Below are 26858 nucleotides of genomic sequence, written 5' to 3'. Positions count from 1 at the left end.
ACAATGTTGTGAAGTAAAAAAAAAAAAAAAAACATACATGAAATTTACTTTGTATTTGGATAGTTTTTGTGAGTTTGGTCAAATTTGTCGAGACTCAAAGCTAACCCATTCTAAACTTCTTAAAGTAGAAAGACGAGATGCAACCTGATAACCCTCCAGTAACGATGAAGTTTTTATACTTTATTTTAAAGAAGAGGTGAAATGTTTTCACATAGGCTGTAACCTAAATCTCACTGAGCTACAAGCAGCTCAAACATCACAAACACCAGGTCACGTTTGTGACAGATCTGGGGCTCAGTTCAGGTTTTGGAAACATTCTTTACCTTCTGAGACGAGACAGAATTTGACTTAAATCAGCCTTAAATTTGTGTTTTTACCTGTGTGATTTCAAACTGGTGCTTCTTTTTTTTAAAAGCTGTTTTCTTTATGCAAATTTGACAGATTTGACCTTAAAGTTAGATGCACCCTGTGTTTAAATAAAAAAATACAATAAGATCCACTGAAAAAAAAAAAGCAGTCTGATTATGACAACGCTGCATAAGTCAGTCGATACAAAGATTCTGATTGGAGTGTCACTAACCCACAGCTCACCTGCTGACCCTATACCTTCAGCAGCAGCTTGACCTCTGCGTGCCGACTGGATGGATAATGGTAAATGAAACGTACAATTAATCAGCAGACAAGGAAGTGGAGCTGAAATGTTTCATCCCAAGAAGAAATAGAGTTAAATAAATAACAAATTTGCTTTGTTAGTTTATGATTTTCACATAAAGTCCTTAAACAGGCCAGTCACGCCAGAAAACCCTCTAAAGTTTCTTAATTAAAACAATTCTGTAGAGATGTCTGGACAAAAATACCCCAAAGTGAAGTCTGTTTGTGTTTTAGGAGACACACCACTTAAAGCCTGATGAGGATTTTACTGTTTTTATATCACCACGTTTGTTTTCAATCTCGTTTTTGTCATTATTCCAATCACACTGATTGATTTGAGTCCTGTATATAAGTGTCTGTACAAATTCTAACTGAATACTTGAAATGATCAGACTTTTCTGATGTTGGAATGAAACTTCTCAGTTCCAGGTTAATCTGCAGTCAAATTAATCTGCCCGGCGACAGCAGTCACATGGTCCAAACTAATCTAAGTGTATCTGAATAGCAGGAGTTAAATATTTCCTTTGATTGCTCTTAGTTTTTTCTTTTTGGGACGTTTAAACATGAATAAATGTGTGTGTGAGAGAGTGTAAGTGTGTGTGGTAATATCTGAGCTACGAACACTGTTCATCTAAAATACTTTACAGCTAATTCAAACGGACGTCAGTGATGAATGAACTCCATCTTTAGTGCAATTAGTTAACATGCTCAGAGCATCGAGTGCGGCGACCACGGCCTCGCTGCTTTTTCACACACATGCGCTTAATAATTGAAAGCTGAATGTCAGACTGAGGTCCAGTTTTCTGCACACGGAGAGATTTTCCACAACAGCTTGTGAATCTGTCGGGTTGTTTTGTTTTTGTTTGGAGGAGACGCTCCTCAGTTTGGCCTCTCTGAGCGGTTTATCTGTCAAAGTGAAGGTGTTTGGCAGAGACAAGGTGCATGATGGGAACAGTCGCAGCCTAAACACCGCCGGTCGGAGCCAATCAGCTGCGCCCATTAACATCTCAGGAACAAAAAGTGTTAAACTGCACACAGATGTTCATCGTCACAGACTCAGACCAGAAACATGTCAGCAGGTCGATGTTTGAACACAACAAACTTTAAACTGACTGAACCCAGAGAACGTCCAAACTCCAGACTTCATCCTTAGGATGTCTCCATGGAAACACCTTCAGCTTCAGTTTACTGTAAACAGCTTGTAAAGGCAACATTTCTTGAATAATGTGAATGAAAGTTGCTGTTTCCACTGATGCAAATGGTAAAGTGCCCACAAGCTGCAGTTCCTCTAACATCCACCGGAGGCTCCAGCAGTGAGTCAGTCCCCATAAACCCCCATGTTAAAACTTTACAGCAGAAATAAACATGTTTACAGTTTATATAAAAACGTTTTTTGTCTCTATAGATAATTTACACCTTCATAACACGTCTACAGGTCAAGAATGTTTTTATAACTCACCTCTTTAAATTATATTAAGGCTTGAAGTTTGCATAATTAGGGGTGTGGTCTATTTGACTGACAGCTGGATAGTGATACAGCTGACTGTAGCGGCTAGCTGTCTGCTAGGCTTCACCTCAAGTAACTGGAGTTAGAACTGGACCTCTGCACCATGTTTGTTGAAGCATTTTTTTGCAATTATCTGACCAATAATATGGCTGCTGTGAGGTTTCTGTACTAACTGACTGTCCAAATGTTCTGAGCTTCAGTTTTGGTGAGGGAAATTTTAGGATTTTATTTGCAGCACTAATTAGGTTCTAAACCTTTATTAATTTCCCTCCATTTTGAACCTGGTTTCCAATGGGAGGTACTCATGTGCAGATCATCATAATGATTTAGGATTTGGGATGATATAGGAGTGTTCAGTCTACACAACATAACTGAACTGTAGGTCCCCAAAGTGCCCAGATAAGGCCAGACATGTTTGCTATCTGGGTTAAGTCTGTATTTCAGTCTGAAGGAAGGACGCTTGGATTCAGCCTCACACACAGCTTAACCTGCAGTGCAACAAGGCAACATGTTGGCCAACCAGGAGAGCAGTTTCCTCGGCAGCACCGTTGCTCTCAAATCAAAAGTTTCACTTTCTTCAGCACTTGACTCAAGACATTCTGATAACTCAAACTCACATTTTGGGCAACCTTTCTTTCTCAGGTTGCCCAATGAGTTGCCTTGTTGAACAATAAAAGGAGATTAAACCTCTGACAGTCGAGCCATTGGTCGGACTTCCTGCCTGAGGCGAAATTAATCATTGAACCTGGAACATGTTGAACAAAAGGAAGCAGGAAGACTTGTTGTCGTTGTTGATGTGGTCACATGATGCAGTTTTTTTTATTGCTGACTGAACTCAGCCGTCACATCTCCCACCGTCTTCTCAATGGAAACAACAATTTGATTTGTGGCCGTTTCAGAGACGGCGGTTTCAGCTCTGGACAGGAAGTGGGATCCGGGTGATTGTTTGTTGGAGCATCCGTCTCTGACGCCAGTAAACCATTTTGAGCCCCGACCACAAGGGGACTCGGCTGATTGTTACAGCCTACGAGGTGAGAGTCATGTGACTGATGGAGACAGTTTTCTATAGGCTATTTATAGGTCTGATATGCATCAAAGATTCTGTCCTGATATGTTTAGGCAATGCACAATACATATCTTGGTGTTTGAAATGACTGATTGATATTTTTTAAAAAGAGCGTGATTTCAAATGTATTGATTTATCAGTCAGGAAACCTTTTAAAATTATTTTCCACTGTTCACAGTCAATATGTTATCTGCAGTGGGTGGCAGAAGGCCACGCCCACAAGCAGATGCACAAACAAGAACCATGAGCTGCTATGTACACAAGATTTTCTCCACTTTACCCATATTAAACAGCTTTTCTTAAACAAGTAACTGAAGCTGTTACACTCCACCAGACCCCATTCATCAAAACAGTAATTTTACCTCAAAGAACACAGGAGTTACTCATCTACTGTTGCCACAATTGAATAGTTTGTAATATTGTGCTACTTTGGTGTTATAATGCATTAATTCGGACCTAAACTAATGCATTAAAAAGCAAAAGTCACACAAATAGGTCAATAACACTCATTTTCAGTGTTAAAAAAATCCCTGTTTTTGTCAAACAAGTCTGGTGGATTTAAAAAAGAGCCACTAACCCCGTCTTCTCCACAAGCTCTGTTGTCCTTCCTAGCTGCAGGAGAACTTCAGGCTTCAGCAAACTGAAGGTGCTGCATTAAGGAGTCACATAACTGGTCTCATGACCCACACCTTGCAGGTTGTAGCAGTAACTACGGTAGAAAAAACAAAAAAACGCACACTCGTGGTGATCCATCCCACATAGAGTCTGACAGCCTCGGTATGACCTGGACAGATCTCGTCCACCAAATAAATGGAGTTTTATGGCTGCTGTTCCGCCTGTCCACAGGCCCCGTCCCTTTGATGACTTGGTTGACGAGCTGTTTTCCGCGATGCGCGGGTCGTCTCCAAAACAAACGTTAAGACAAAAAACGGAAAAGTGGCTGAAAACTGTTAGGAACTGAAGAGTGAGCGATGAGTTGGGGTGAGTTTTATAAAAAAGGACATCACTACGAAAAAAATGCATCAGCCGGTTTAAAATCTGCAGCGCTTCAATATAAAGTGCTTCATTACATTGTTACTTTTTTACAGTTTCTTATTAAAATATTGTTTTCCCTGGAGTGAAACCATAGTAAACATGTTACACGTTGGTAAAAATAAACATTTGGAATGTCTCTTTTTAACAAGTCCCATTGGCTGATTTTGGTCAAGCTGAACTCGTCCCCGGAGCCTGAAACAGCAAAACGGTCATATGGTTAACACAAGTCATTACACATTACAGGCAGTCACACAGGGTATGGACGAGAGAGCAGAGCATAATGGGAGATGAAGGTGAGTCAGGTCCACATAGCTGGAGCAGGGTTTGCTTATTTCCTAGTTTTTCTCACTAAGTTACTCACTTAAAAGTTTTTAATATTATTATCATTATTATCATCATCATTATTAGGGGTGTAACAATTCTTCAGTTGGTCCCTTATTTCCATGAGAGTTCCAATCTCTGGGGATCCTGTTTCATGGGGACGCTCATGGGGATGCTTAGAATAAATGGGGCCCTATGGACTTAGAGCTAAAAGGGGTAAATGTTGTGGTAAAACCCCTTTCCTCGAGTACTACAGCACCATTTACTATATCTTACATTCTGATATCTGGCTTCATACAAGCAGTAGTTTCCAGATAGCATCACCTTTAACCACCACTTTGTCTACAAACACTTGTAAGATCTATGTAGCTATTGCCACCAAAGGACGACCTCCTGGCATAAATCCTAAACTGAGCAACCATTAGCAAAACAATGATAGTTTTTAGGCAAAATTGGCTTCGCTGTAAGACTAACTGAAGGACCTTGGTGTTATATTTGTAAAAGATTAGCCTAGAAGCTGCCAAATAACCTCCAACTGATCGAGACAGTCCATCCTTCCCTGAGCCTGGTTCTGTTGGCAGTCTCTTCCTGTTAAAAGGGAGTTCTTCCTCTCCATCATCTCCAAGTGCTGTTCATAAAAGTTTTGTCTGATTGTTGGACCTCTTTCTTAAAGTTGTAGGCTTTTGACGTTACGGTATTACAATGAACTGGTGTTATAACAGTTAAAATAGCCATTTTAGCTGTTTGGCTCCAGAGTGGAAAAGCTATCCTTAAACTACTCTGCAAAACTTTTAGAAGCGATTCAGGGTAAAGTTTATCCACCACAGCTATTTTTCCAGTGCTGTTACTACTGTGACAAAATACTGGGGATTTTTCACAAACTGAAACACAATCTGCACAAACCTACAAGAGCTGGAGTGGTCCTTTGCATCTCTCTGTTGTTGCTGCGCTTCTAGATTTGGTTGTTTTTTGTTTCTCTGCAGTTTTTCTTTGGTTGATTGTTGGGGGTCGCTGAAGGACAAACATACAGGATGTGACAACCACCTGGTTTCTGGTTTTTAATTCGTCTCACTCTACCAGGAGCAAACATCTGGTGGGGAAAATAATGAACCCTTTAGAATTCATTTCTGAGTCAGACCTAGCTCTTCCTAAGCTGCTCGAACTATGAGGGACATGAGTTCAAGTGATGAAATATCATTCTTTGAAACCAAATAGGAAGCTAGGACCCAGAAGAAAGCATCTTTCAAAAAACCACCTTTAGTTAACCTCAATCAGCTCCTGAAAAATAGATTGTTTTTAAATCTATGGTCCATAAACTGAACTCTGTAAACATTTTTGATTCATATTTTAAAAATTAACTAACCTGTCTTACGTCTGTTCCAATTTTATTGGTTATTCGATCATTCTGATCAGCAGGGAAGAGCAGAGTTTGCATCTCAGTTTACATAATTTTTCTCCAATCATAAGGTAGTATATCTAAAAATGTGATGACAGGACCAGAATCACAGAAGCATAAAGAGAGCCTGAGACTGAACCATGAACCTGAAGCTGCAGCTTACCATCTGCTGAGTCCTTCTTCTTGTTTAAAGCACCACAGTGAGAAAATAAGGCTGAACAGAAGTTCACTCAAACAGCAACAAAACATCAACACATTTATAAAAAAAAAAAATTTCAAATATAAAAATTACAAAAGTAAAAAATAAATAGATTACAAACAAAAAGTCAGTAGGAGTTTAGTCTCTGAGGAAGCAGCCAGCATGATGATGATGGTGATGATGGCGGCGATGTAAATGGGTTTGGCTTGCATGCGTCAGTGGGCCATCCAGTCAGCATGCTTGAGTCACCACATGCATCAGTTAGCATGTATAGGTTAGCACACAGTGTTTACGGCGGCTGATTTAACATGTGAATGGGCAGAGGGGGCGGGGTTTGGTGTGTTCAGCAGGCTGACGAACAGGAAGAGAGTGGAGGTGGGCAGGTAGACACACAGGAAGAGGACGACGTCCTCGCTGAGACAGAGGACAAAGTCAGTCTGCTCCATCAGCATCCAGTCCACCAGCACCCCCACCAACAGGTAGTACACCTGGAATTCCTGATGTTCCTCCCACTCCCCGTCACAACCCCAGTCTGGACCCACCGATGCCGCCTCCAACGAGTTCTTCTGCCTGACCACGCCCCCTCTGGTGTCATTGTCACTCACCATGGGCTTGATCTCCGCCCCTTCTGATGCCACTTCCTTCACCCGACTCCGCCCACGTTCCACAGCACGCTCCAACCGCCGGCTGCTCTCCACAAACTCCTGCAGGAACACAGAAAGGTGGACAAAGACCAAACACATTAAAACACTGCACCCCATTGATATTCAAGAAAGTCCTTTTATTAGCAATCATGATCAGAACTTTATTTTGAACATAATTATGTTTAACAATAAAGGAACTACACATCCCATGATGAATTGCAAACTGGAGATTCTACGACAAACAACTTCCCCTTCTTGAACTGACACCTGCAGGTCAATGTTCCCTCTAATTTTTCGTGTGTCTGAGCGAACACACAAACTCCCTGAGCGGTCCCTTGGACCACTGGGAGCAACATTAGATGTGTGCACTGTGGTCATGCCAGCATCAAATCCATCCAAGTTACATGGTTTATTAAAATAATCAAATTACAGCATTTACATTTATGTTAGGCTACTTTTAATTAACTGCTTTAGCCCACTTACAATGAAAATTTTTAAAAATTCTTGTTCATGACCTGTGTAGTATGTTAACACTATTGAAAGTAGTCTAAGGAGCTTGGAAAGAAAAGCGTCTGGACTTCTTTGAGTTGCTTCAAGACGTTTCACCTCTCATCCGAGAAGCTTCTTCAGTTCTAAGGTCAAATGGTGGAGAGTCCCAGATTTAAACCCATTGGGAGTTTCCCCCCAAAGAGGGACAAAGGACCCCCTGATGACCCTAATCACATGAGCCAAGGTGTGAAAGTGGGTGTGGGTCACAATCAGCCAGGGTTTAGGGTGAGCTCATTGTGAAACCTGGCCCCACCCTATCATGTGATTTCCTAAGGTCAGATGGCCCAGGATGTGAGTGGGCATTAAGGCGCCTGGGGAGGGATCTCAAAACTGGATTACACATGGCAGACAGTTGGTGTCGTAAACCACCGCCTCTGTTCAAAGATGGTCGCTCACAGTGGACATAGATGGCTTCTTTCACTCCTCTTTCAAACCATCTGTCCTCTCTGTCCAAAATGTGAACGTTGGCATCCTCGAAAGAGTGTCCTTTATCCTTAAGATGCAGATGGACTGCTGAGTCTTGTCCTGTGGAGGTGGCTCTTCTATGTTGTGCCATGCGCTTGTGAAGTGGCTGTTTGGTCTCTCCGACATAGAGGTCTGGGCATTCCTCGCTGCACTGTACAGCATACACCACGTTGTTAAGTTTGTGTTTTGGAGTTTTGTCTTTCGGGTGAACCAGTTTTTGTCTGAGTGTGTTGCTGGGTCTGAAGTACACTGGGATGTCATGCTTGGAGAAAACCCTCCTGAGTTTCTCTGATACACCGGCTACATAGGGGATGACAATGTTGCTGCGTCTGTCCTTCTTATCCTCCTTCGCTGGTGTCTGATCTTCTTTTCTGTGCATCTTTGCTGACTTGATAAATGCCCAATTAGGATAACCGTATGTTTTAAGTGCTTCCTTTACATGTGTGTGTTCCTTCTTTTTCCCTTCAGGCTTAGAGGGAACATGTTCTGCCCGGTGGTGTAGGGTCCTGATTACCCCAAGTTTGTGTTCCAGAGGGTGATGGGAGTCGAACAGGAGGTACTGGTCCGTGTGTGTGGGCTTCCGGTAAACTTCGATGTTGAGGTTGCCGTTCTCTTCAATGTGCACAGCGCAGTCCAGGAAAGGCAAACAGTTATCCTTTGTGTCTTCCCTGGTGAACTTGATGTTTTTATCCACGGCGTTAATGTGCGCAGTGAAGGATTCCACTTCTTGTGTCTTGATTTTGACCCAGGTGTCGTCTACATATCTGTACCAGTGGCTGGGTACTCTTCCTTTGAAAGAGCCAAGAGCCTTTCTTTCCACTTCCTCCATGTTTTTGTTTTTGTTTTTGCTCACAGGCTTTCGAGCGTTTTCCTTATAAAACGCCGTTTCTTCCCGCAGGAAATATAAACAACGATAGTATTAAGGAAGAAAACCAAACATTGCATATATTTTTATCATAACTCTGGTTTTACGTGGTCTATCAACACAATTTAAAAACTGGTATAAAGTCCACACTTTTCCCGTCAATTGTTCCGTCTGTCCTGCTCACATCTCCACGTTGTCATTAACATGGCTTCACTCCACATCAGCCACGCCGCTTTGCTAGCTAAAACACCGGTGTCGGCACATAAGGACGCTGTCATAGCCTGTCAACGACGTTGATTAGCTGCGTATATACGAATGTGAATCGCATTATTGGCTGGACTATGGGATAAGGTGGCATCGTTCTAATCCCAGCAGCCAGTCACTTACTGACTAACACTGCAAAACAGAATTGTTAAAGTTTTAACGCAATGCAGATTTTCTGTGCGCAGAGACCGTGCCAGCAGTGCGCAATTGCGCATGCGCGCAGCATAGAGGGAACATTGCTGCAGGTCATCATTACACTAGCATATTTTCAGAGTTGAATGTTACCATATCAGTCCTTTTATTAAATTCACCGAGCTCTGAGGGAGACAGACGAAAGATCTCACCATCAGAGCTTTGTCCATGAAGAACTCCTTCCCTGGAGTGCCGTCGTTGTACTTTGTATCAATGGCGAAGCAGAGGAAGAGGACGTCCACCACAATCTCAAAGATGGACAGGAAGCAGTGGGCCACCAGGAAGGAGAAAAGACACACGATGATGAGCGGCAGCAGCCACTCTGCGTAATCCCGCTGGTAGTTCAGGAGGAGGACTCCAGCGAACGCCGTCGTCGTCACAATCAGGATCTGAGGAGATATATTCAAATAAACTGATGACAGGTGGGAAAAGAAAAACTGAAATCCACTGTCCATATGCCGTGATGCTTCAAAGTTCACTAGCTACTTTTTTCCTACTAAAGACAAAAAGCAACAGAGCTCCCGAGAACACCTTAGACAGGTAACCTACAAGTCAACATCAGCTCCAGCTCTGCTGGGGTGTTTGTAAGCTAGAAATTTATCTGTCTGTGAGTGACAGGAGAATGGTGGACAAAAGCCAAGATGAAAGCCCTCCCTGCCACTAGATTTTACAGCTAAAAAACAAATGCAAAGAAAAGGAAGGAAGACGAACATAATAGCACTGTTTCTGGATCTGGCTAGCTAATAGCTCCTTTCCCCACCTATACTGGCGTATACGTATAGTATAGAAAAAAAATTTAGGCATGGCATCAAATCTCATTTCACGGGACCAGTAAAAGTGTTTAAAGTCAATGTTTTGGAAATTCTGAACTTAATCCCACAGAACTGTAAATGGAAAATGGACTGGTTCTTATATAGTGCTTTTCTGCTGTAGCTGAGCACTCGAAGCTCTCTTACAGCAACATCCAGTTAGGTGATCACACTCAAAGTGAAGATCCTTCCTCCAAAGCAGCACAAACTGGCAGGAAAAATGAAAAATCAAGCTCCCGCCTCACCTTCCCCAGGAAGAGCACAAAGTCTCCAATGGCGTTTATTGTGGCGACTCGCAGCGCGTTTTCTACCAGGATCACGAAGGCATCACGTGCAGACGTGCAGAAACTGGTGCTGTTGATGGCTGTGGCTGCATATGCATTCTGGGAAATAAAACCAGACATGGTGAGATGATCATATCAATGAAGAGAAGAGAAGAGAAGAGGGTGGAGTATTACCTGATTGAGATAGTTGAGGCACTTCTCCAAACACCACAGACAACAGATACAAGTTTTCAGCATACAGCGAGCGCACGCATTCTCCTGATAAACAACAGATAATATCAGGTTATACATAAAATGTATTTATGTTTACATGTCACATACAACACACTGTACATGTAATCATTTTTAAAAAGGATGAACGAGTTGTTAATGCAACAGAAATGTTGTTGTAGTGACGAGGAGACTTCTGTTTGAACACCAAAACATCATCAGCATACAGACAGATGCCCTTCGTATTGTTACCAAACCTTTAAAGGACATCAAGTCATTCTTCTGATGTTTTTTTTCCAGATTGATCATAATTGGTGAAACTGTTCAATGAATCACTTCCGTGTAATCTTAGCAACAGTGTGTTCGCCACTGACAGGTTCACATTGTTCTTGTAAGTGACAGTGTCATGGTAAGGTTCCCTACTGAGAAATAAAATCCATAAACCTATGCACATCTCAGGATTCATCAGGAGTTTCAAGAGGGCATACAGAAAAAGAGAAAATCTGTCTAAATGCTTTCTTTAACTAATTGTTACATAAAATCAATTTAATGGGATCTGGTGAAATAACATTTACTTGGTTGGTATATATTCAGTTTACACTAAGCACTGTCCTCTTTAAAAATTATTTATTTGAATAAATAAAACTTTGATTTTAGGTATTTTGTTTGCATCTTATTGCTTTATTACTTCATGTTTAGTAAAAGTGAAAACTAATTTTTTCAGCGTTGGATTTCTGGCGTGTGGCAGCCTGTTACGGCAGCTCTGCTCATTTCTGAGCTTTTTTCTTATTTCCTCTTTCCTCTCTTCTTGTAACTTTCTAACTTAAGTCTTAGCAATTATATTCTGCCATCATGCACTACTGCTTTGCGCTAGTTATAGCATTTTATTCTATTTTTATATAGTATGTTATTCTTTTATCTTATTCTATTCCATTGTTTTTCTTAATTTTTGCTGCTGTAACTTTGCACTGTCCACTTTCTGCTGTGACACAAAAAATTTCCTAGATGTGGGACTAATAAAGGTTTATCTTATCTTAACAGTCTAGTAAATAAACTTTTTGTACCTTTCCTTTGAGCTGATTATGGATGTACATGAGGATGAGTCGTGGGATCTTGACCAGTGTGATGATGAAGGATCCTTTCGCAACTGTGCCCAGGTGGTACCGGACCAGCCTCAGGACTGAGGACAGGATTGGAGTCACTGGGAGTCGGTTCTTGTCCCTGAAACACAAAGTCCTGGTTAAGAGTCTTTCCTGCCATGAGACATTTAGAAGAACCTTTATGTTTCCTGAAACGAGGGGGTACACATGTGGAGAATCCACTCGGAAATCCAGAGTTTAAAAAGGCAGGCTAAAAAGATGCAGTATTATGCTGTCATTGTATACCAGAGTGACTAGAAATACAGACAGTATGATTTTAATACCTTGAGATAAAACAAGCATAATAATTTTTTTGTAATTTTGACTCTGTACACCTCCACAGTGTACTTTACTTCAAACAATTACGATATGACTGAAGCGCACTCTCTAGAAGTATCACGGCCAATGTCTACAATCAAGAGAAACCTTCAAAAATATTATCTTTTTGTAGCTTCTTGTAACCAAGCTGCAACCCACTGCTTACAACCAACAAGAGGACCAGATTAGCCAGCAGAACTACCTCCAGATCAACACTAGTAAAACCAAGGAGCTGGTGGTAGACGTCTGCAGGCACAAACATTCTCCACTGCAACCACTAAACATTCAAGGTATGGACATTGAGACTCTGGACAGCTACAGGTACCTTGGTGTTCATCTGAACAATAAACTGGACTGGACTCATAATTCAGACGCCCTCTACAGAAAAGGGCAGAGCAGGCTGTAGCTGCTGCGGAGACTTAGGTCGTTTGGAGTGAAGGGCCCACTACTGAAGCGCTTCTATGACTCTGGGTTGGCCTCAGCCATCTTTTATGGTGTGGTCTGCAGGGGTGGCAGCATCTCAGCTGGGGACAGGAAGAGACTGAACAGGAGGGCCAGCTCTGTTCTAGGATGCCCTCTTGACAAGTGGAGGTGGTGAGTGACAGGAGAATGGTGGCTAAGCTGTCATCCCTGTTGGACAACATCTCCCATCACATGCAGGAGACTCTGAGAGCACTGAGCAGCTCCTTCAGTGGCTGCGGCACCCACGGTGTGGGCAGGTCTTTCCTCCCCACTGCTGTCAGACTGTACAACAAAGACTCCAACTGACCAAACACACACATCCACACATGTGCAAAAGCAATAATACTAAGTGCAATACTCTTTTCTGGCATCGTTGTATTATACTCAGTTGTATATAGCATTTGTATTCTATTTTATTCTATTATATATAGTATTTTATTTTATGCTATTCTATTGTGTACAGTTGTGTACAGTATCTTATTCTTATCTTATTCCAGTGTTTTTCTAATTTTTGCTATGTAACTTTGCACTGTCCACTTTGTAACAAAACAAATTTCCCACGTGTGGGACTAATAAAGGTCATCTTATCTTAGATTAGACTTTATGACAAAACAGCTAATGAGCCTGCACAGATAAATTTATACCAGAACGATTGCTAAAGAAAGGTATGGAGAAAGAGAGACACATGATCCTGCTGTCATTGTCCAAATACCTACAGACCAGCTGTTCATTTTCTTAAAAGTATCCAAGCTGATTTTATCCACTTTCCACCATGTTGCTTTACTACATCGATTACAGTCAGTGTCTCAGGCGAAAAGAAGCTGTCTTTTCTATTTAAATACCATCATATACCAAATTCTCCAGTGAAATATCAAGTATGAAAAAGGTATGTAAAGTGTAGTATGGACTCACCTTGTGAAATAGTACGTGACCACAGCACCGGCCACAGTCATCTGCTGACAGGCCAGGATGAACTCACTGATCCAGACCAGGCCCACAGCATGGTACCAGGTCAAGTACTGAAGAGGACCGGTCAGTCTGAACTCCGTCAGCCCCGTCTCCTCATTCTGTACGGGGTTACCTGCACGACCACACAGAGCAAAGAGAGAAAGAATAATTTGATGACTAAAACTAAATGAAATCTGCTACTTTACATTCAACGTTCAACAGAAACATAAATCCACAGAGACAGTTTCGGGTACCGCGATTCGCCCAAATTGGTTCAAGCACAATTTATAGGATAAACGATTTACGAATGAGTCACTACAACCAAAAGGTACAACAAGAACAGAGAGAAACTGGACATGTGAACATGTGTATGTGATTGGGGGGTGGGGGGGGTTCAACCAAATATGTACCAGCTGTTTGACTTATTAGCAAAACAAAGACGAATATCTAACAGCATTGTAGTTTAAACTGAAGACAGGAGGCCAAGGTAGCAGTAGCAGAGTTGAAGGTGTTAAGATGTTCACTGGGAGTAACCAGGAGAGATAGGATTAGAAATGAGCACATCAGAGGGACAGCTCCGTGTTTATGATGTCAGCTTTTCTCTTTGACTGCTGCAACTGACCAGTGGTTCCCAAGAAGAGAAGGACCAGGATCCAGTAGATCCAAAAGAGCAGGAGGGCAAAGAAGGTGACAAAGGGCTGCAGGGTGAGGAGGGGGAGGTGTATGAAGACTTTTCCTGCTACGTGGAACAGAGCGATGGTCAGAGCTACTCGTTTCCTCATGAAGAGCATCAGCAGCAGAAGGATGATCTGGAGACAAAACACACAGTCAGTCTCGGGTTTAAAACACCAATCGATCACACTTTCTATGCTCTGTTTGATGTCGAGTACATACAGTGAATACAGTGGCAGCAACGGCATAGACAAGTAGTGCCTGTCCGCTATCTCTGGTGACCTCCACCTCCTCCTTCGCTTCCTTCAGTACTTTAGAGGAAGTGTCGTTCCCGTATAGCCGGTAGTCAATGTAGAGCCACCAGAGCACACTAGTCCCCGCTTAGACACAAAAAGCAGAGCCCTGATTTCAGACACATTTCATCTGTTTACATCTTTTAATGCAACAAACAGACAGGAAGTGATCTCACCAAGGGATCCAAGGACAACCAGTGAGGTGAGGATCCAGACGAGGACAGCAGAGATGTAACGAATGATCACCATGAGGATCATGGAGAGGACTGAAAAAGACAGGCAAAAAAAAGTGATGTTAGAGTCTCAAGTGGCCATTAGAAGAACTGCAGTTTTTGGCACTTCCATATGAGAATTAGATTTTCATCTTAGAGTTTGATGCTTGTTCTCACACAGTGCGAGGACACAAAGTCCGATGATGATCTCTTTACTGGCAGCGACGCCAGCGATCAGTCGGTGCAGAACACTGTTATCCCCGACAAACGTCACCACAGCCTCAGCAAACCTTGCGTAGCAGGAGATGTCCACCGGAGTGCAGCGATTAAACACGGGCAGCGGTTTACTGAGAATGGAAGACAGAGGTCAGAGGTCACAGAAAAAGCAAAAAAGCAAGCGACTTTGGGGTGAAAAGCTGCTACATACCTGGGTGGAACAGGTAGTTTGGGGCATTTAGTGGTCCTCTGTTCGAGAACAGGATATCTATGAGCTGCTAACTCATAGGAGCACAGCTCAGAACCTGAAAGAAAAAAAAAACTACCATCATATTTTAAATAATAATAAAATAACTTCTAATACGGCCCTTTAGATGCAGAGAAGGTCTTTGACAAGGTTTAATGATCCTAGTTCTTTAAAGTCTCACTGGGATGGTCCTCTGCTACCGCTGCTGTTTACACTAGCAATTCCACTTTTGCAGTAACTGTACAATCATACCCACAAATCTATGGGTTAACAACAGGACACAATGACCATCAACTATCCCTATATGTTGATAATATAATTTTGTTTATGCCAACAGCATCAGATGATGTTTGCAGACAATATGCATGACCTAATGGAAGCACATCTGTTTCGGTAAATCAAACAGTTCCTGAAATAGGTTTTTACTGGCTTAACCATTTTAAAAACAATAAAACATAATAATAATCTTTATTTATAAACTGTTTTTCAGAACAAAGTCCTTCACAGGACAATTCAGATAAATGGTAAATGGACTGGTTCTTATATAGCGCTTTTCTACTCTCACTGAGCACTCAAAGCACTCAGTAAAATAAACTTTATAAAATACTGGCAGGTGCCAGCGCCTCAGCCTCCTGGCAGTTGAATCTTTAGGTGGCACAATCCCACTTTTACATTTTAACAAGGTTAAAAGTTGTTCTATGCTTATTGTATAATGTTGAAACAACATTAACATCTTTTAACATTTTTGCAATCAAATTGTGCCCTGGCCTGAACATCCAGAAGCGTGATTATCATTATGAAAATTCACTGAATGTAAACTGGGAAAAAGCTTTGAATGTCATTGTGTCAAAACACTGAAACACTGACACCATTTTAACTACATATTGCTTTCTGCGTCCTTGAGAAACCTGCAAAACAAAAATGCATGAATTGGATCAAGATTGTCAAATTGCAAAGTGTCAGAGATTGTCAGTTAAGTTATTAGTATGAGAAGCCTATATTATATTCTTCCTGTGTAAATACACCTATTGCATTCACAAGATTTTTAGTAAACATGACCTTTGACCTTAACCTTGAGGTCAAGGTCACCAATATTGATACTCATCCAAGATTTTTAGTAGATGTACTTATGGGATCAAGTCACTAAAAGTACAAAAAGGCACCACTGTTCAACTATAAGCTGTTCTGCTGTTCTGCTAAATTTGGGGGTTTTTGATATTCAAAATATTGGTATTCTAGTCCTCAAGTTATAGAATCAGTATGATCTTAACATGCAGACTTTCATGGTTTTCACATCCAAGCTGATGGTCAGGGTGAGCGCTGGGTTTTTCCACAGTGCCGGCGTTTCCAACTCTGAGCGTATCCGCCGCATCACCGCTGACAGGCTGCACCTGAGTGTAATCTGGGCTGCTGGCTTCTTGAAATCAGTGCTCATATTCACTCTCCACCAGATCGTCTGCTAAGCCTCGTTAGTCAAGCCGCCACAGTGACAGTATCTTGCCATAGTTATTCTTGTATTGACCTTGTACCTTCTGCTCACAGAAAACCTCTGGATGTTGCTGAAACTCACTGCCATAACCCGTCTTGGTTCAGTCACTGGTCAGCACACAGCTTCTCCACTTACATTCACCTGCCTGCCTTCCTGTCCAGCGCTCTGACATTAACGGATTTACTCATCGGAGTACCTCTACACCCCATCCGCACCAACCCCTCTATGCTTCGCCTCCGCCTGTGAAAAGTAAGACTGTTTGCAATTTGCAACCTACGCCTTGGATCCGCATCTGGCATCCCTTCTAACACTTGTTTCCCTTGTTTCAGTGACTCTGAGAATTACGCCACACCCTTTCCCTCTGTCCCACACCCCATGGGTCCTGCACTGGATGTTACCCAGTGTTGGGTCCCCAGCCCTCGTCCGCAACAGCCCCAAGGCTCCCTCACGGACCATGTCACAGTTCACGTAGTGATTTACTAACCACTCGTTTCAGTGTTTTTGTAATCGTGTGACTTTTATAGTGTTGTTTCTTTGCTTCACAGTATACTTCACGTGATTATAGTACAGTTCAGGGAACTAGTACATCATAGTATTACTCCTGTTCATAATGTGTCAAAGAATTATTTGAGTAGTAGCTTCCTAGTTTGCTTTGTCACTTGCCCTAAGTTTATGGTATACTTGCTATCGCTCCTTGCATTTCTGTACACTTTGTGCCTCAGTTCACGTCTGATGCATGGACCAGTTTAGCTTCCAGTGACACTAGGCCACTGCTGGTTACTGATGGACTCTGAAGTGTACATGGATATACTATACTGATATACTCTAGAGGTATGATACTATTTTTAAACCAGTTAGTTACTTGGGCTTTATTTATTGGTGCAACATAGACATATTGCAGAAAATTGCACATATTTGTATCAAAAAGGTATCACTACCTCTGCTCTTCACAGTGATCATGCTTGCTGCCATACATAATCACCACCCAAAGGCACCATTCTTATGAGGGAAGAACTCGAACAAAAGAAACATGCAAAGCTCAGATGACTGCAGTCATTAAAATGTCTTGTGTGCAAATCCTTTAAAAAACCCATGGGAACGCGTGGCTGAAGAGGGGAAAAAAACACCATCCAGTGCAAACAGCTCCAAAAGAAACTAGTCCCCAATATGCCCAGTCATTTGACTAATATGCCCAGTTTGTATCATTCCTGACTGTGAACTTGATTTGATTTTTATTTTGAAAGTTTAATCTGAAACACAGATATGAATATTTCCGCTTGTATGAACAAACTGAGTGTGAGCGTGCTGGAGCTGGGCCTCTGTGACAGGCTGCTCAGGTGTAGCAGATAAACTAGTTCCTCTGTGTGAATCTGTGACAGTGGATCCTTTATAAACGACTGCCGGAGGAGCTGTGAGGTCACCTGACCGAGGGTCTGCCGTCATGTTTCAACACGTTTGTGTCTCAAGTGAACAGTGAAGGCTCTGAGTCACAGAGCAGCCATGATGGAGGAGAAGCAGAGCAGAGTGGCACCAATTACACGACACGCATTAATGCTGCCTTTGTTACTGTACTGTAAGTTCAGTATACTGTTGGTGTGTCCGGTCTGCAGACATTCAATCATCACGGTGACGCGATGGCGCGCGGTCGGCCAAGTGCTGACATCACTGCTTCCTTTAAAACCAGCAACATGTTCGTACTTCGGTCTTTGTGAGAACATCGAGTCACACAGTGCACCCTCCAATCCCCTGCCACTTCCAGCACTCCACCTGCTTTTCGCCTCCAACGCATCACCCACCCTTCATATTTAACACCTGCTTTCAGATTCAGCACATTGTATGTTTTCACCTTCAGCAGATCACCCGTTACATCTTTAACACTTTGCATGCTGGAAAATGATTATTAAAAAAAAAAAATCATTAGAGAGAATGCCTTTGTCAGAAGTGTAAAGCTTGCACATGCATGCGGCAGAATGTGTGCAAAGCAAAAAATAACACAAGAAAACATGATGCAGCTGAACTGGTCCAGTTTAGAAGGTTGGTTTCAAATCCAATCCAGTACAAGGAGCAATGCAAGTGCAGGCAGGAGGGAGTGTTTCACTGGGCCCAGCTCTCACAGCTAATTACTCTCCAAATCAGACAAGACCACAAAACCAAAACCAAAACAGGGACATCTAGTGCCTAAGCGTCGTCACAACTTCAAGACATCACTTGCTTTCACCTCCAGCTGTTTACCTACTTCTATCTTTAATGGTTCACCTGCTTTAAGCTTCAATACTTCATCGGCTGTCCTGTTTAACACTTTGCATACTTCTTTCAAACTTTATTATATTATTTAACCTCAACATATCATCTGCTAGCCATACAAGGGTATGGGGGGGGGGGGGGGGGGGGGGGGGGGGGGGTTGTATAACGTGTTCTCTACTTTTTGTTTTGTTCTTTTTTCTCCCACATACTGTATTATCCTAATTGTTTCTTGTAATCACGAATATTGTTATTACTTTATGTGTTGGGTTTTCAGATGTTTGAAATTACCCTTGAATGGCATGGATACAAGAATATACACTTAAGTGTGTTCCTATAGTCACAATAACTTACCGTACTGTAACGAGTTGCAGATATTTACTATGTGCCATAAATGTTCTGTAACAGCTTTTGTTTTTTTTTTATTGAAAAATGAAAATAAATCCTATTAAAAAACATCACCTGCTATCACCTCAAACACATAAGCTTCTTTACACTTTAATTCCTTCTATTTTTATTGCTTCCATTATCTTCATATTTATTAAGTTACCTGCTTTTATTTTTTTATATTCTGCACGCTTGATCTCAGCACAATCGTCACCTTTCAGTTTTCACCTCCAACACATCACCCCAGCCAGCTTCACCTGTTTTCATCTTTGACATATAATCTGTTTATACCTCAAAAACTTTACCTGCTTTAAATGTTTGACCTTGCTGAACAAATAAAGACACAGATTCAAATACATTTCCCATCAACACCCTCTCCTGCCTCTAAAGCCTAGAACAAAGCCTCTTTGTCCCTCAGCTCAGACGTGTAAAAATATATCTGGATATCCAGACACCTATTCAAGTGTGCAAGGAGTCGTGTGACATTTATACCCTCACCATTGACCATAGCGAACCTCTTCAGGTCCTGGTAGGTCTTCAGCTCCTCTGTGGGACACAGAGACACACAAAGAGCCATCGACTTGATTTTCCTTTGAACAATGTCGATGTTACAGGGATCCAGGAAGAAAACAAACCTGTAAGCGACAGAAAGTACAGGAAGTCAGCACATCGACATTTATAATAGAAAAAATGACTATATATATATCTATATATATATAGATATATAGATATATCTATATATATATATATAAAATGCAGGTAAATGCCTCCAAAGACCTTAAAATCTAAAAAAGAGTGACACCAAATAGGTCAGCATTGGATTGGCATTTAAACCATTTAACAAATGGTGCTTCTAAAACCAGAAAAATCTCCATCTTCTAATAAATATGAAGACATGAAGCCAGTAACTTTATCAAAATTTAATTTCAGGAATTGCTGATAAAGAACACAATGCATTTTTAAAAGTAAAGCACAATTTTCCAGATTTTAGAAGAGTACCAAATATTATAAATAAAGCAAAAAATCTTCTGATAAGTGTCTTTAAGTGCAGGTAAGGCCGTCAGTAGGGTTGAATGGACCTACTTATTCAGTGCGTTTTAAAGTATCAGTTTTAAAGGATCACATTCAAATAAATATCAACTGCAGAAATGTTTAAGAACAGGAATATTTTACATCTAATTTCTATTAAAAGAGGCGTGTCGAGACTGCAATAGAATGCAATCACATTAAGGAAATATACTTTAAAAACTGGATAAACGGAGTGTAAGTTATAATTTTATACTCATGATCCATTTTATTATTAATCAACCTCATTATTATACAAAACCCAGCAGAAGCACTACATCAGCTGCCTGCTCTTCAGTCCATCGTGTATCAGTTCTGCTACTATCTGACTGTTTCACGTACTGTAGACTTGAACTGACTGCTGAATTTTGGCAGTGCTGCCCAGTCTGCCCAGTTTGATAATCCCGACTTGAGTCATGAACAGAAGTGTTTGAGTAAAAATAGAAGCTGAGTCTGAGCAGAGGAGGATTAAAGCTGAGCAGAATGCAGGAATGTAGATGTGGGAGAAACGTGTGACTCAACAACGAATGGAAACAAAGAGCCACAAAGAGTCTGCAGAGACTCAAACCCTCGCCGTTCCTCTCCTGCAGGCGCAGGAATCTGTGATCCTGTGATCCCGCTCACTTCACCTGAAATCACCTCGCTCTCTGTTCAGCCTCGTGTTCCCGTGGGTTTATATCAGCTGAAAGACTACATCTGATCCCACATCAGTCAGAATGTCTCAGAGATCAAACAGTCTGACACAGTAAAGAGCTGACAGATGCCTAACAAAGATCTGTACCGTGTGTAAAAGTAGGTCTGACATCGCCTCCAAACTCCAACAGCTGCTCGCCCTCCAGCAGGTGGAGCTCTGCGTGTGTGTGTGTGTGTGTGTGTGAGATGAGTCACAGCTCTCAGCTAGTGTCAGCATAATCAATGGTGAACTCTCCCACAGGAACTCAAACGCATCGAGTATTAAAGTGCCAGGATGAGCTGCCACAATGTTCTAAAAATACCCAAGTACTACTTCAGTAATACTGCAAATTAACAAAGACAGACTGTACAGGACAGATGTGCAACACAACCAGAATACAAACAAAAATACTAAAGAATTACAGTGAAATTAAATTATTTACATATATCACCACCAGGAGCACAAAATAAATGAAACAAAACTGCAAAAAGACCCTGATAACTTAAAAAAACCCAAAAATATTTATGCAATAAAATCCTAATTATTAGACACAAAACACAGCACTGTGTAATAAAATATCAACACAATAATCGAAACTGCTACGCACTGAAAGAGCTTTATAAACTGTAAAGATGAACACCTCAATACAACCTATAAACCAAGACAAGCCCAACTACAGAATTCCTGTAGTCGCGAGTTTTTCCGACAGAAAAATTCATACACAAAATCTCCCCTCTGATAACCTGTTTTTAAACATTGCTTTGTTAAGAGGAGTATATATTTACTCAAATATCACATTTTTGTTTCTCAAATAGTCAGAAGTAACTTCAAAATGCACAGATTCCTGTCAAACAGTAACAAACTCAACACTTTAACTGTACGAAGAACAGTAAAAACCTCAGTACTTACTTCCTGTCCGTGTGGTCGAGGCCACTCAGCCTGACGCCTTCAATCTGTTCATTTCGTTGGCCGCAAGTGTTGCCATAGCTGTCATATCCGAAGACGAGGCGAGCGGCGCCGCCGGTGACGATGGTGAACCCGCAGATGCTGCCCTGGAGGATAGAAAGAGAGTCAGCGAGTGCAACACACCTTAAGCAACAGGCGCGTTTCTTGCTGTCTATATTCACTGAATCTCATCCCTCAGTGCACTGTATCACATCTACTGCTGTCACATTCTCCAGTTACACGTTAATTTATCTTCAGTCAATAATCTAATCTGATCAACTGCATACATTTGAATCTGGGCCTTCAGCTTTTGCATGGTTGGGAAAATCTGTTGTGTTTTATCTGTACTGATACTCGCACCAGACTATGAATATATATGGAAACTTTCATGACTCTCGTCTCAGCAGCACATAAAATGACCAAACTCAGGATGAGTTCCAGTAAAAACCCCGTCAGGACATCACTGTGAAAAATCTAAGACCACATGACATCTAAAAGGTTTAAATCCTCAGAAATCAGGGCTGAATAGCAGATGTTCTGACCTGAACAGGCTCAGATTCACTGTTTATTCTCTACTCATCATAAAATTTTCATGCATCTATTCCTGTCCTCGCTTCAGTTGTAAAATCAAACGACTGTTGACCAGTCAGAGCTCTGCCTGAGGCTTTAAAAGCCAATCAGCTGCCTGCTCTGCTCCTGCTGCTACTTCCTGTTACCACAAGAATCTTAATCCAGATGTGCACATTCATTCAGTCCCCCCAAAAAATTATATAAAGGGGCAGAAATATATAGTTTAATAACATGCTTCAGTGTGGTCCACATAGAGCCACACAATTAAACATCAAGTTATAGTTTGGAAAAGAATTCATTCTGATTGTATTTTTTCAGGTACCTCACAACTTTCACAAGCCTGAGTCTAACAGCTATGGTTAGAATGAGGCATTTAATAAAACCAAACATGTCGTGGTGCCGAGTCAAAAAATAATACACCTAAATAATCAGAGAGTTTGCCCGCATCATACAGCCTGGCCTTCTGCCTTCAGACGTGCCGCAAATAAAAATGAGTTTTATCACTGCTGTGCTGTAGTTACAGGTCTCTTCAAACTGCTGCTTGCCTCAATAAGTCTGGCAGGAGATGTTGTTGATGTTCTAACAGCGTTTACGCTTGAGTTGTTGAACCCACCAGGGCCAGCGAATGAACATCTTTCCACTTCACCTTGAAAAGTAAAGCAATCTGTGCTGTCTTTTCTTTACTTCTGAGTTTTTTTCTCAGAAATTTAAGATGTAAGAGAACCCAAAAGTTGTGTAATTACTAAGCTGAAAAGGAAGAAAAACTACTTAACCATGTTTATTAAGGGGCAAAGACTCAGCGGCATTTCAGCAGTAATCCATCGTCAGCGATTACTGTGTTACAATGGCTAACTGTATATAAAATTTAAAAAAACTGAAGACTTATTAAGTCAAAATTTACAATAAGGGGTTAAAATGTAAAATGAATGCAGTCACTGTGGCACAAGCTGGTAAAGATTTTCTGTATCTGTGCTTCTGGCAGCAGAAAAGTATTCAGCTGCATGTCCAGTAAGTAATTTTCCTCATAAATCAACTCAAACAGAAACGCTGTTAGAACATCAACAACACCAAACATATTACAGAGGCAGGCAGCAGTTTGAAGGGGCTTCTAACTACAGTGCAAACAGTTTCTTCAAGTCGATTCTTAACAAGACAAAGCTGTAAAAGCAAGTTTCACCGACTTTACTTTTCATACATGTTTTTTTCTCTCAAAGTGTTCACACATCTCCCACGTCTTGCTTATACCGTCATGCGCTCTCACGCTGCTCAGCCAAATCCCAGTTACAGAGAAGCCTCAGAGTCCGTTCTTTATGAAAAACATTAGACTAAAACAGGCTTGTTCCACATTTTAGCACCAACTCTCAACCATAAACATCAGAAAATGCTAAATTCACTCGCCTGATTTTCTGGGTCAACGCTTATCAGTCAGTAAGATGCAGATTCATAATAATTTGTATTTTTATTTCATTTAAAATCTTTGGTTTAGTGTCAGTGAATAAAATATGCTCATTTAAGTTTAAAAAACAAAATAAAACATAGTTTCATTTTTAGCCATCAGCTACTTTACTGGTTACATCTGTTCAGACTGCTTCAGACTCAAATAGCCACTCATTAGAGTTTTTCCTTCCCACTGTCGCCAAAGTGCTTGCTCATAGTGGGTCATATGATTGTTGCATTTTTCTCTGTATCTATTTTTCTAGGATCTACTTTACAATATAAAGCGCCTTGAGGCAACTGTTGTTGTGATTTGGCGCTATATAAATAAAATTGAATTGTCCTTACTACTCGGTATGACCGTTGCTGTGTTACTTTTACTTTTATTATTAATTAATTTGACTTCAGCCACAGAAAGCCTTAATAAAAACCACTCAATCGTCTCTCGAGAAGGAAGGACAAGCATTGTATTTCACCGTTTATGAGCTATATATCCATTATTGTTTATGTTCTTCCAGTCTTTGTAATGAAGTGATGATTTTAACCTTATTTTTTTATATGACCTGCTTCAAAGAACACGTTAAGAATACGTTGGGCAAAATATCCAAGGTGAATTTAATAAGTAACAATATCATTTCATTTTTTTAATTAAGTCTAGTTTTTATTTCAGTAACTAAAATTTATTCCGCTTGTAACTCAGAAAATATTCATAAACGAAGCAAGTAACTTTTAAATAATGGCTAATATGGGATCAAGATTGCTAACAGTGAAAATACTTTTATTGCAGTTATCGTTAGAGATTTTGAACATAATCCTTCACAAACTGATAAAATTATTTTGTGAGCAACACAGACAGAAGAGTTATGCTCATAATCACAAGTAGGCTCTTATTTACCCAAAAATCTACTATAATTTGTGCTTTTATTTTACTTAGCAGCTAGTGCTGGTGGACATTATTAGCATAGTATGACTGTTTTATGAGGTATCACTACTGTAGTATCACTGTAGCATTGGTGGTATAATTGCTGTAATACAGGAGGGTGCTATTGCTACAGTATCACTGTAGTACAGGAAGTGTTATTACTGTGGTACTACTATATTATTGTGAGGTAATATAAATGCACTATTACTATTGTTTGGAACTCTTATTGCTATAATATCACTGTAATGTTGAGGGTATTGTTACTGTATTATTACTGTAGTACTGGGGTACCATTACTGTAATTGCTGTAATTAACTGCAATTACCGGAGTATCACTGTAGTTTTGTGTGCTATTATTACTGTATTGATACTGTATATCCGAGGGTATCATCACTGTAATACTGGGATGTTACTGTAGTATCACTGTAGTACTAAGAACAATATTTCTACGATAATATTGTAGTTCTGAGGTTATCATTACTGTAATAATAGGATATTAATACCTTATTGTCATTGTACTATTAGTTGGTATTAATACTCTAAAATTACTGTAGTTATGAGAACATCTTTACTGTAATATTTACTTTGTTATCATTGTAGTAGTATTAGGCATATCATTAATGTAATATTACTATAGTTCAGAGGTATAATACCCAGGGTATTACAGTAATAGTACTGTAGTGTCGTGTGGCAACATTACTGTATGTACTCCTGAGGTAATATCACTGGAATACCAGGTTACTATCGCCATATTATCATCGTAGTATTGTGTCTTTTATTACTGTAGCATTACTGTAGTACTGTGAGTGATGTGGGTGCTGATGGAGGGTTTCTGTGGTTACCATGCCGACGCAGAAGACGGTGAAGAGCAGAAACCAGGGCAGGTCTGTGCAGCTCCGGTCCTCCAGCGGTCTCCATTCTCTCTTTGTCCTCTGAAAGACACACACGCACGCACGCGCACACACACACACACGGTGAGAGCACAGCAGGGCCTTCAGGAACTCCATCCCTCCCTCTATCCCACCTGCCCCGGCCTGCTAACTCGGCTCCATCCCCCAGCTCCGTGTCTGTTTACGGCCGCAGAGAGCGGAGCGGGGCCGCTCACAGGCCGCGGTTACCCGCCTGTTCCCGGCTGGAGCTAATTGGATTAAACGAGCTGCTGGCTCTAATCCTAGCTCGGCCCGCTCTGGTCCCCGGGACCGGTTTCCCTTTCACGGTCACAAAATAAACACACACCGGCGCTCTGCTGAAGGACACGCTTAGAAGAACGAGCACGGTACCGGACCGAGCCGAACCGGGCCGAACCGAACCAGGCCGCGCTTACCTCCGTGCTACCGCAGCATCCCATTGCAGTCAGGGTGGAGGTGCCCGGAGCTTCACGGAGCTTCACAGAGCTTCAGCTCAGCAGCAGCGGGGTCTGGAGCCCGACAGGCGGGGGGGTGGGGGGCGAGGAGGAGACGACCAGCCCCGCGTGATCCCGGAGGCCGAACCCGGAGCGGAGACGGTCCCGACGGTCAGACAGAACGCTCCGACCCGCTGAGCATTCTACTTGTCGGAGGCTACTCCGGGTACCTAACCGAGCGGGGATTAACGGCCGAGGATTTGTCCGCCACACTTCCTGGTGGGCCGTCAGGTGCTGCGGCCATTCATCTCATTGCGCTTGCGCTTGTGCCCGCGCCGTGAGCGGAGCAGAACAACAAAGCCGTTTTTGACCTGCAGCTGCAGTACCCGCTTTGACCACTAAATCCATTCTAAAGGCAAGATGCCGCTGTTTGCCCTGTAGAGCTAATCTACACTAGAAAGTAACACAAAACACTCTAAACAGTCACATCTTTTAAGTAATCATCAACAGTTTTCTCAAACAGAGTGAAATACCCCAAAGTTATGCAACAATCTATGCAATAAATAAAGAATTAAACCTCAGTTTCTCCCCCAAAATCCCGCAATTATACATTTCTGCAAACCAGATTGATATCTGCTACTGAAGGTGCTCAGATTTCCATTGGGAGTAAACAGGATGCAGGATTAAAAATGAGCTCAGTCAGAAACGTGAGGCTGAGATGATTTGCACATGTGCAGAGGAGGGAGAGTGAATGTACTGGACAAATGATGATGAAGGTGGAGCTGGCTGGCAGGAGGAAAAAGAAAGACGTTAGAGGAGGTTCATG

At 41.5% G+C, this 26858-nt stretch overlaps 1 protein-coding gene across 7 annotated transcripts; it reads right to left on the bottom strand.

Annotated features, from left to right (window-relative positions):
* Nucleotides 1–17: 17 nt before the first annotated feature.
* slc44a1b (solute carrier family 44 member 1b) lies at nucleotides 18–26376 on the bottom strand. 7 transcript variants are annotated; one of them, XM_085417259.1, is made up of 17 exons: nucleotides 26015–26376; nucleotides 25533–25622; nucleotides 21729–21871; nucleotides 19580–19716; nucleotides 14929–15022; nucleotides 14679–14848; nucleotides 14466–14555; nucleotides 14219–14376; nucleotides 13947–14133; nucleotides 13289–13457; nucleotides 11522–11678; nucleotides 10422–10505; nucleotides 10209–10346; nucleotides 9307–9543; nucleotides 6781–6879; nucleotides 5488–5591; nucleotides 18–4451 (listed from the first exon to the last, which is right to left on the bottom strand). In XM_085417259.1, exons 1-17 carry the CDS (start codon nucleotides 26036–26038, stop codon nucleotides 4307–4309), a joined length of 2226 nt encoding a protein of 741 aa, XP_085273385.1. In that variant the 5' UTR covers nucleotides 26039–26376; the 3' UTR covers nucleotides 18–4306. The 7 variants fall into 7 exon arrangements, with proteins under 7 accessions (XP_085273385.1, XP_085273431.1, XP_085273394.1 ...); XM_085417287.1 differs by having other exon boundaries at nucleotides 4319–4451; nucleotides 5488–5670; XM_085417276.1 differs by having other exon boundaries at nucleotides 4337–4451; nucleotides 5484–5670.
* Between the last annotated feature and the right edge of the window lie 482 nt (nucleotides 26377–26858).

This window comes from Rhamphochromis longiceps, linkage group LG2, assembly GCF_057381845.1.
Source record: "Rhamphochromis longiceps isolate RC_006_pf linkage group LG2, R_longiceps_female_GT1.1, whole genome shotgun sequence".
NCBI lineage: Eukaryota > Metazoa > Chordata > Actinopteri > Cichliformes > Cichlidae > Rhamphochromis > Rhamphochromis longiceps.
This window is presented reverse-complemented; position numbering and strand designations above follow the sequence as displayed.

What these genes read in the sequence shown, in the direction of transcription:
- slc44a1b (XM_085417250.1), bottom strand. Translation starts at nt 26,038, where the DNA reads ATGGGATGCTGCGGTAGCACGGAG. An exon ending in CCGTCTTCTGCGTCGGCATG is followed by an intron (nt 21,872 to 25,532) that starts GTAACCACAGAA and finishes TCTATCCTCCAG; the next exon opens with GGCAGCATCTGCGGGTTCAC. An exon ending in CTCGACCACACGGACAGGAA is followed by an intron (nt 19,717 to 21,728) that starts GTAAGTACTGAG and finishes TGTCGCTTACAG; the next exon opens with GTTTGTTTTCTTCCTGGATC.